The 11,174-nt window shown below is 44.8% G+C and overlaps 1 protein-coding gene across 6 annotated transcripts in view; it reads left to right on the top strand.

The window, feature by feature from the left end:
- The window catches only part of celsr3 (cadherin, EGF LAG seven-pass G-type receptor 3), a 117,714-nt gene that overhangs the window by 61,978 nt on the left and 44,562 nt on the right, over positions 1 to 11,174 (top strand). For all 6 annotated transcript variants that reach the window (XM_056385037.1, XM_056385038.1, XM_056385035.1 and 3 more), the window contains 5 exons: positions 749 to 874; positions 2,525 to 2,694; positions 4,179 to 4,364; positions 5,448 to 5,558; positions 6,132 to 6,300. In XM_056385037.1, the coding sequence (XP_056241012.1) occupies positions 749 to 874; positions 2,525 to 2,694; positions 4,179 to 4,364; positions 5,448 to 5,558; positions 6,132 to 6,300 (762 nt within the window). The remainder of the gene's footprint in view (positions 1 to 748; positions 875 to 2,524; positions 2,695 to 4,178; positions 4,365 to 5,447; positions 5,559 to 6,131; positions 6,301 to 11,174) is intronic.

The following is an 11,174-nucleotide window of genomic DNA, read 5'->3' as shown; positions in this document are numbered from 1 at the left end:
CTTTACAGCCTGGTTAACTCACCGGTCCACCTTTACAGCCTGGTTAACTCACCGGTCCACCTTTACAGCCTGGTTAACTCACCGGTCCACCTTTACAGCATGGTTAACTCACCGGTCCACCTTTACAGCCTGGTTAACTCACCGGTCCACCTTTACAGCCTGGTTAACTCACCGGTCCACCTTTACAGCCTGGTTAACTCACCAGTCCACCTTTACAGACTCGTTAACTCACCGGTCCACCTTTACAGTCTCATTAACTCACCGGTCCACCTTTACAGCCTGGTTAACTCACCAGTCCACCTTTACAGACTTGTTGTGTTTGTACAATCTGTCACTAACTCGGTCGGAGGAAAAGCTTCAGCAGACGAGTTTAAGTTGAGGTTTAGTGGTGGAGACGTTAAGGTCATGTGACTGTGGTGGTGAGGTCATGTGACCGTGGTGTAGCTGGTTTATAGCCTAACATTAGCTTCTTACTTCTGATTGTATTGAGGCTTCAAACATCAGAGATGTTCGTTAGTGAAGATGATCTTGCTGAACTAAACCTTTCAGGATCAGAAACTGTTGTTTGTAAAAATCCCATTGGCTGTTTTTGGAGGGAAGCGGGGGGGGTGATAACTTCAGGGTCTAAACATACATCATCATCTAAATATCAGAAGTAATTCACAGATGAAAACCGCACAGATCAAAGTGTAAGCAGACATGTCGGTGACATCGGCGATGATGTAACTCTCTCTCTTGCTTCTCATAGGCTGCAGTGCCAAGCTGCCCTTCTGTAAGTCCAGCCCCTGTCAGAACGGAGGAACCTGCAGGGTGAGCTGGGAGACGTTCTCCTGTGACTGCCCCCTGGGGTACGGAGGGAAGGACTGCAGCCACGGTGAGAGGTTTATCTTCCTCCTGTGGTCCGACGGCTCATGTCTCATTTTATCAATGATTATCAATGAGGAGAGACCGCGGCTCAGATAATTGGCAGTTTGATGAGAGTGGTCGTATTTTTAAAAATACAGCATCAGCGGCCTTTATTTGATTCCAGTAATTAAGCTCCTAATTAATAAGTGAATCATTTAGAGATGTTAAAATGCTCCAGGTAACACCTTTAAACTGAAACAGTTCTTATTTACACAGCAGATTAATTACAGGAATAAGACACAGCTCTTTTAATGAACTCAGACTCACAAATGCTCCGTCTTTCATTCATTCAGGTTATTTCAGGATTTTCCCGCCGTTCTAGTCCAGTCCTCATTTTGTGTTCAACCCTGTGCTGTATGAGCGGACGGCATGTCAGTGACGGAGAGCTGAGTGAATGAGTGTTGATCTGTTTTAACGAATCAGCACAAGCAAAAAGAGAAAACAGATCATTCAGGAAACTGCAGCGTTGCTACAGTTAGCATGTGAGCTAGCTGTTTGTTTCCTGTGTGTAATTGGACCCAGAAAAAGTGACGAGTGACGAGATGACATTTTTATCTTGATGTTCAGACCTCCGGGGAAATCAGAGCAAATTCAGTTGTGATTTTAAGATGAAAAATCTTCACAAGTTGTGAGAGTGTTTTCTAACAGCATCGTCATCATCAGGGAGGAAAGTAAATTAAAAACAGGATGTGACGTGTGCAGCACGTCTTCTTTAAACTCTTTAAATCAGCAGCTGTCTCGTCTATCAGCTGTTGACACTCTGTGTTTCCTTTATTAATAAATATTACATCTTTATAATTATTACTTCAGTTTTTACTTGGTCTTTTAACAAGCTCAGAAACAAAAACACAAAAATACTGTTTAAAGCAAATTTAATGAACGTGTCACCGTCACAGCATCAGAGCCTGACGAGTCTCTATCATCAGATCATCCATCATTCATTTATTATTCAGCAACAAAGAAACTGTAAATCTGTTGTTTTGTCTCAGAATCAAAAAACAAAAACTAAATTCACGTTCAGAAAGAGGAAGTGAAGTGTAAAACATTCAAAATAAAAGCCAAGAGGACATAAAAGTGTCACATTAAGCTGGCAAAGGATCAATATCAGGGTAATGATAGAAGATTCATAAATGAATGAATGAATGAATGAATGAATGAATGAATGATTACATTAAAAGTACAAAACAATAAATTATTACTTTTTACATTCAGTCATTCATTCATTCATTCATTCATTCATTCATTCATCTTTCGAACGTTACTCTGGCGTAGATCCGTTGCTTGCTAAATGTTACACTTTAATGTCCTGTTGGCTTTTATTTTGAATGTTTTAAACTTCACTTCCTCTTTCTGAACGTGAATTTGTCTTTGGTTTAGAATTAAAAAGTCAAATAAAACCATGTTAATTCGGTTTTTGGTTTCAAACTAAATAATGATAAAAAAAAATGGGAAAAAAACGAAAAAGTATCATTTTGACTGTTTTTTATTTTTTTTGATTCTGACACTAAAAACGTTTTTTTCCATTTTGGTTTTGAAACAAAACGATGATCCCAGACTCTGATCAATAACGGGGACTTTTCTTTTTTATTCACCCTCGCATTCTCACCCTCAACCTCAGTGATGCCACACCCCCACCGCTTCCTGGGAAACAGCGCCCTCTGGTGGGACCTGAAGAACGACGTGACCATCTCCACGCCCTGGTACCTGGGCCTGGTGTTCAGAACCAGAGCACGAGAGGGGACGCTGCTGCAGGCTCAGGCCGGCCAGTACACCAGCCTGCTGTTCCAGGTGTGAGCACACACACTCTCCCCCTCTCCCACTCTCCCAGTCTCTCTCCCCCTCTCTCCCAGTCTCCCAGTCTCTCTCTCCCAGTCTCCCAGTCTCTCTCTCCCCCAGTCTCCCAGTCTCTCTCTCCCCCAGTCTCCCAGTCTCTCTCTCCCCCTCTCTCCCAGTCTCTCCCAGTCTCTCTCTCCCAGTCTCTCTCTCCCCAGTCTCCCAGTCTCTCTCTCCCCTCTCTCCCAGTCTCTCTCTCTCCCTCTCCCAGTCTCTCCCAGTCTCTCTCTCCCAGTCTCTCTCTCCCAGTCTCCCAGTCTCTCTCTCCCTCTCTCCCAGTCTCTCTCTCCCAGTCTCTCTCTCCCCCTCTCTCCTCCTCTCTCCCAGTCTCTCTCCCCCAGTCTCTCTCTCCCAGTCTCTCTCTCCCCCTCTCTCCCAGTCTCCCAGTCTCTCTCCCCCAGTCTCTCTCTCCCAGTCTCTCTCTCCCCCTCTCTCCCAGTCTCCCAGTCTCTCTCTCCCCCTCTCTCCCAGTCTCCCAGTCTCTCTCTCCCCCTCTCTCCCAGTATCCCAGTCTCTCTCTCCCCCTCTCTCCCCCTCTCTCTCCTCCTCTCTCCCAGTCTCTCTCCCCCAGTCTCTCTCCCCCAGTCCCCCCTCTCTGTCTCTCTCTCTGCTGAAGAGATGTTTTCCGTTGCCAGCAGCTCTGAGAGCTTTAGCTCCACTAATGCTAAAACACAGATAGCGACACCTTCTTCCTCTTTTGTAGCATAAACCAATTATTATTGTGTTTTAATTTAATGCTGCTCATTTTAAGCCAAATCTCAGCAGGTGGCACAAAGATGCTGCGTCGGCAGCGTCACGTTAATTATGGGTTTTATGCCTCATGGTTATTTAGTGTTTTAATACGAAACTATCAACCTGTAAATGAGACAAAAATCATGTATAATGCTAATGCTACATCCAGAGACGGCAGCCAAGCTCAGTGAGTGCAGCCAAGATACTGGATTTCACACTCCCACACACACACACACTCAGACACACACACAGACACACACACACAGACACACACACACACACACACAGACACACACACAGACACACACACACACAAACACAGACACACACACACACACTCACACACACACACACACACACACACAGACACACACACACAGACACACACACACACACTCACACACACACACTCAGACACACAGACACACACACACACACACACACACACACACACACACACACACACACACACACACACACACACACACACACACACACACACACACACACACACACTCAGACACACACACACACACACACACACACACTCACACACACACTGTCATCCACTAAACAGGTTATTTTATTCCTTCACTGTTTTCAGTTCCTTCTCTTATCTGGTGTCTCGCTGTTTGTGTGTGTGTGTGTGTGTGTGTGTGTGTCTGTGTGTGTGTGTGTGTGTGTGTGTGTGTGTGTGTGTGTGTCAGGTGATAAACGGTCAGCTGGTGTTCTCGGTGACCCGCGGTTCGACCCGACCGGTGCGTCTGCGGTTGGATCAGGTTCAGGTGGCAGACGGTCGGTGGCACGACCTCCAGTTGGAGCTGAGAGACGTTCGCAGCGGCCGTGAGACGCGCTACGTCGCCACGCTGCGGCTCGACTTCGGACTCTATCAGGTAAGAGACGTGATACAAACCTAACTGACTTACTGTTCCAGCCATAAGGTCACAGTTTATTAAGCAGACTAATACAGTGGAAATGAAACGCAGCAAATTCAAGTCTTTAAAAATAATTAAAACACTGTAAAATAAAGTATTTCGATCTGAGTGTAGTTTCCCCTGAAAGCACAGATGTAAATAAATAACAAGGTTTTCATCATTTCTGTTTTACTAAATCAATAAGACTTCATTTCCTTCACCAGTTAATTTCCTCTGTCCCTTTTTTCCAACTCTATAATAGAGTCACAACCTTCATTAACCACGTTCATTTAGAAACAGCCTGTTTTCTTCTTCCAGCTTTAATTCTTAGATTTGATTCGCTTCTTTGAAATGTGCTTAAAATCTCATGGAACTCAGTCTAATCAGGAGGAAGCTGTAATTTGGACTGTAAAACATTTCATATGAATTTATGCAAGAAATCATTTTTAATATCCTGTAATAAACAGACTTCAGCGGCACTGAGTTTAAAGTCAGTATTTCTGTGCTCATAGAAACTTCACCGAAACTCTCTCTCCTCTCACAGTGACGGACACAGTGAGATATACGCTCACATCTCCCAGAATACATTTCTCCTCTCCTGTACCAAGACATTTACCCCGTCACACAACATGCAGTTATTTATGTGCAGCATCAAATCACCCAATCACCTTAAAGATCTCTGTGACACCAAAGGCCCTGAAGTGATGAAATCCCGTCAGGCCGTTTGGTCTGAACCTTTTCACTGGTGTAAAATAATAAACACTGAACCTCTCTACGTATTTTTGAACACTGACCTTGAGGGAGATGATCTCCCTTCCCATGATGCATTTCTTCACACCTTGAACTGTTTGTCCTGACAGTTGATATTTTCATATGAAATAAATTACCTGGTTCTACGTGATAATGGTATTCAGATGTGCTCTTTGTGTATCAGTTAGAATACGGCTATTAATACTGACAATCGTCTTTGCCCTTCCTGTCTCCACCCCCCCACCCCCCACACACACACCCCACCCCCCCCCCCCCCCACCACCACCACCACCCACCCCGGCCCCCCATTAGGGAACAGTGATAGTGGGAAACGAGATTCATGGTTTGAAGGTGAAACATCTGCATGTGGGAGGAGTTCTGGGCTCAGGAGAGGTTCAGAACGGGATAAGAGGATGTATACAGGTGAGGATGTGTACAGGTGAGGATGATGTGTACAGGTGAAGATGGTGTGTACAGGTGAGGATGATGTGTACAGGTGAGGATGATGTGTACAGGTGAGGATGATGTGTACAGGTGAGGATGATGTGTACAGGTGAAGATGGTGTGTACAGGTGAGGATGGTGTGTACAGGTGAGGACGGTGTGTACAGGTGAGGCTGATGTGTACAGGTGAGGCTGATGTGTACAGGTGAGGATGGTGTGTACAGGTGAGGCTGATGTGTACAGGTGAGGCTGATGTGTACAGGTGAGGATGGTGTGTACAGGTGAGGCTGATGTGTACAGGTGAGGATGATGTGTACAGGTGAGGATGGTGTGTACAGGTGAGGCTGATGTGTACAGGTGAGGCTGATGTGTACAGGTGAGGCTGATGTGTACAGGTGAGGATGGTGTGTACAGGTGAGGCTGATGTGTACAGGTGAGGATGGTGTGTACAGGTGAGGATGGTGTGTACAGGTGAGGCTGATGTGTACAGGTGAGGATGGATGGAGGTGGAGGGAAGCTGGAGACATGAACCTCTCTCTGTGTCTCTCTGCAGGGCGTCCGGTTGGGTGTACGGCCTGATGCCCCGCCCTTGCCCCGCCCATCAAAAACTGTCAAAGTGGAGACTGGCTGTAACGTTGGCAACCCCTGCGTCTCATCTCCTTGCCCCGCCCACAGCCGCTGTTCTGACCAATGGGAGCGGCACACCTGTGTCTGTGAACCTGGTGAGTGAACAGAGCGATGATGATGTTGGGTAGGCTAACGTTAGCTTGGTTAAGCTAACATTAGTGTGTTTAGGCTAACGTAGAGACAGCTCGTTACATGAGCTGGATGCTAACAACATTAGCAGCTACAGGCGTCACTGTTGCTGCAGTCTTGTTGTTGTTAGCCTAACACACTAACGTTAGCTTGGTTAACGTTAGCTTGGTTAAGCTAATGTTAGTGTGTTTAGGCTAACGTAGAGACAGCTCGTTACATGAGCTGGATGCTAACAACATTAGCAGCTACAGGCGTCACTGTTGTTGCAGTCTTGTTGTTAGCCTGCGCGCTATGCTAGCTCCTGCAGTTTGCTTTTCACAGCGGAGCAAGAGAACATTTGTCTGACAGACAGAATGTTATTCAAAACAATGAAGGATCATGGGATCAATCATGGAGAACACCAAATGAAATGATTAGTTACTTTTAACAAATAATGAATCGTACTTCCTGGTTCAGATCCACTGTTTTCAAAGTGTTGGAAAGTGAGCGCGCCTGGGCGGCGCCAGAGAACTTGAGGGGAGGCGCAGCATGAGAGAAAATACCTGTAAACACCTGCCTAGCTAAACTGTACATGTGGCAAAATGGATGGATTTCAGCAGCTACAGTGAGAGAGGAGAGAGAGAGTGTCTGGGGCGAGCATCAGACAGAGGAAGTAGATCTACATTTATTCTTTTCTACTGTGCGTCACCGCAGCAACCAGCTCCGTGTCTCTGACAGTTTCTGACAGTTGTCAATCTCCCGTCCAGCAAACTCACTTAAACAGACACGTCTTCAATGAGGTGTGGTCAGGAACATTGTTGTTGTATCTCCAGGCGGCTGAAAGTGATGGACCAACACAAAACACTGGTCTGAAGTCAGTGGTGTCGTGTTTCATTGTGTATGTAGTGTATGAATCATTCATCTGATTTCTAAACATCCTGATTTTTAAATCACAGATTAAAAAACTACTTGAGCAGTTTGTGCGACACAGATATTGTGTTTTGACTTCACCAATGAAAACATCAGATAAACTGTAAAAAAGCACAGCGAGGAATGATTCTCTACTTCGCTCATATATGTTAATTTACATGTGTTCAAACCTCCGCGCCAGGAAATGCTCCTGCTGTTTTACACACTGTGGACATCGGATGTGACAGGAAATATCTGCGACGACAGGAGGTGATAGAAGCCAGCCGGCTGAGAGAGAGAGAGCCAATAATTATGATGTGGCCGTTTGTGCGTAGGTGTCTGCCAACGCTCTAACTGGGTTAAACAGATATTTGGGAACACATAATGAGTTCTCATCCACCTGAGACTCAGAGAGAAACTGACTGCAGGCGAACTTCCAGAATCTCCTTAGTCAGGTGAATATAATGAGGCAGAGTTAATGTGGAGGAGAAGAGCCTGATTAAAAGAGGAGTAGAGAGGAAGAGAGGAAGGAAAACATATACGGCATTCAGAAAAGAGAGAGAGAGAATAATAGAAAGATGAAAAAGAGGAGGAACAGAGAGACAAAGTATGAATCATTAATGAAGAGAAAGAGGCGGCTGACAGAAATAGTGTAAAATAAACAGCAAAAGTTTTGAGGCGAGAGGAAAGAAGAGAAGAAAGAGGGAAGAGAGGAAGTCAAATCAAACAGCCTGAGAGCAGCAGAGACATGTGGGAATAGATCCACACTCACACACACACACACACTCACACTCACACACTCACACACACACACACACACACACACACACACTCACACACACACACACTCTCAGAGAAGTGTGAAAGTTAAGGACAGGATGAGGATATTTGATATTTGTTTGGAGCTTTATTAGAAGCCACTGAGCTGCAGTTGGATTGTGAGCAGAGATGATTAAAGGAGATTATTTATATTTATGATTCAAGGAGATTATTTATATTTATGATTAAAGGAGAGGTGAGACAAGAGACTGGATATCAGATTAAGAGAGAAAGAGCCACATGAGAGAGAGAAGGTGGCCAATCCACTTGTTTTCCACAGTCTGTCAGGATATTGATCCTCAAGCTGCTTTTCATTCACTACTTTCCTGTGAACGTCCTCGTCATTAACTGCAGCATGATGACTGTTGTTCTGACTGATACGAGTATCTGTAAGGTCTGATACTTCCTAAAATCCTGCACCGAGTATCTGCGAGTACACGAGTCTCTTCATTGATCTGATACCATGTCATTTATTAATACATTTTATAGTTTCACACTCGGTAGTTTGTGTAATGTTAGCTGTTAGCCGTTAGCCGTTAGCAGTTTGGCAACATGTAAAGTCCCACCAGTACAAAGACAACATGTACAGTACAAAGGCTTTAGTTCGGGGGGGGCCAGAGTAGGAAATGTTATTTATTACAAGATTTATTGTTTTATGACAAATCAGAGAATAAAAGAAAGATTCTGTGACTCATGTATTCGTTCAAAGGGTTTCACCTGAGCCGTACAATAAACTATATAATAACAGTCATATCACATCCACCCAGGGTCAGTCGCATAGAGCTGGGAAAATGATTCTGTGCTCAGACCTTCAGATGTCAGGGTCGATACTGGGAAAGAAAAACTGATATCAGAACATCTCTGCACATGATGTTCAGTCATTTTAGTTATTTTATGCAAAACATTTGGTTTTCATTTCATTTCACTGTTTCATCAGCAGAAAAGGTCGGAGATAAACTGGACTGGTCAACACAAGGCGGGAATTCAAAGGAGTCTGTGTCTGTGTCTCAGTTGTAGATGTAAAAGCACGAGAGGTGAGATCACCTCCTGCACAGGCTGCTACCTGTGTGTTCTGTCAGATCACAGAGGGAAGGAAAGGGAAAGTTGTTCAAGAAAGAAAAGTTGTTAATGGAGAGCGTGAGATTAAAGCAGAGGTGGAAGGAGAGAGAGAGAGAGAGAGAGAGAGAGAGAGAGAGTTATGTGACTGATGCAGTTTGTTAAAGTGAGAGAGCCTCAGGCTCTGCAGCATGGAGAGGAAGCAGAGAGCTGCTGCTATCCCTGTAGCATCCTGCACCAGCCCGCAAGCTAACGCTAACACCTTGACTTATTAACATGGAGCACAGACTCAGAGAGCACACACACACACACACACACACACACACACACACACACACACACTTGTAGCTTATCAGCAAACTTAGTGTTCGTGCTCTTATTTACTGTAAACACACACACACACACACACACACACACACACACACACACTCCCTCTCATTATCATTATATTTCATCAGCACAATGAGCATTAAATACAGTGAAAGCTGCTCGGAGACAAATCAAAGTTTAATAAACGCAGAGAGAGAGAGAGAGAGGTGCTCTCTGAATAATTCTCTTTCATGTGTGTGTGTGTGTGTGTGTGTTGTACTGAAACCAGCCTAATGGGTCTCTCATGCAACTGACAGCATCTCTGATTTGTGCAATACAGCATCCTTGAAAACACACACACAAACACACACACACACACACACACTGTGAGACATGGTTCTGCATGACAAAGCACAGAGACATCTGCTCTCTCGTCCACACTGTGTGTGTTTCTGAGTAAGTGTACAATATGTAGTACAACAGTGTGTGTGTGTGTGTGTGTGTGTGTGTGTGTGTGTCTGACAGTTGCTACAGGCTAATTCACTGCAGTGAAAATCTGAATTTAATGTGATGAATTGCCGCCTGTTGGTTCACGTCTGCTTCAGTTTGAGAAGCAGGAACATGTGGAACATATGGAACATGTGGAACATGTGGAACATGTGGAACATGTGGAACATGTGGAACATGTGGAACATGTGGAGGGTTCTGGGACTGAGCTGCTCGTCTTGCAGTGATCAATCTTCTGTCAGTGTTTGCTGCTTTAGTCCAGGTATGAAAACAGTGTGTGATATGAGGCTGTTTATGGGCGTGGTGAACAGCTGCAGTGTGTCTGACACAGAGAGACTGTTCATCCTGTTCATACTGAAGCTGCTGAAAACTTGTTCTCTGACGTGTGACGCCTCCACTGGGAATGTCATTTATTGATCAGCTGTGATATCAACCCTAGAAAGGCCTCTACCTCACACCTGACACACCTGTCTTTTCTAGTTTCAGACGACACGCTTCCCATTTTCCCGCCAGCACTGTTACCTTGAGTCAGTGGAAAGAGACCAACAAAAACCTGGTCTGAAGTCAGTGCTGCAGAATTTCACTGTTATTTTAGGGAATAGAAAAGACGACACACAGATCACAGTCACAGTCCCTGTTTCATTATGAACTGAAAATGTATTTACACGACATAAGAGATGTCAGGCGCTGTGAAACAATGAGATAACTGGACTTCATGTTCAGTCCCACCATCACGTCTTTATTAGATATTTTAGATCTTCAGTCTTTCAGCAGATGAACAGACGGGTCAGTGAACACGACTCCTCTGACTGTGTGTACAGCTCAAGAGGCATAACTTTCCCTGGACCCTGACTGTCACACACACACACACACACACACACACACACACACACACACACACACACACACACACACACACACACACACACACACACACACACACAGTTTACAGCTATTTGTTCTCAAAGCTTCTCCCTCTCTGCCGTATTGTTGTGACAAGGCCAGTGTCATTATAAGAGTCTGAAAGCAGCCAAGGCCGCCGTCGCCTCTCCGTCAGTTGCCATGGTGAAGGTGTAAAGATGTATAGGGCTGATAGAAAATGATTTACTGTGTGTGTGTGTGTGTGTGTGTGTGTGTGTGTGTGTGTGTGTGTGTGTGTGTGTGTGTGTGTGTGTGTGTGTGTGTGAGACACTATAATTATACTGTACCTGTTAATAATTGACAACTGATCAATAGCTGTGTTGATCTTTTTTCTTTTATC

This window comes from Seriola aureovittata, chromosome 9 (assembly GCF_021018895.1).
Source record: "Seriola aureovittata isolate HTS-2021-v1 ecotype China chromosome 9, ASM2101889v1, whole genome shotgun sequence".
NCBI classification, from domain to species: Eukaryota; Metazoa; Chordata; class Actinopteri; order Carangiformes; family Carangidae; genus Seriola; species Seriola aureovittata.
Note: the sequence above shows the minus strand (reverse complement) of the source record. Positions and strands in the feature narration are given on the sequence as shown.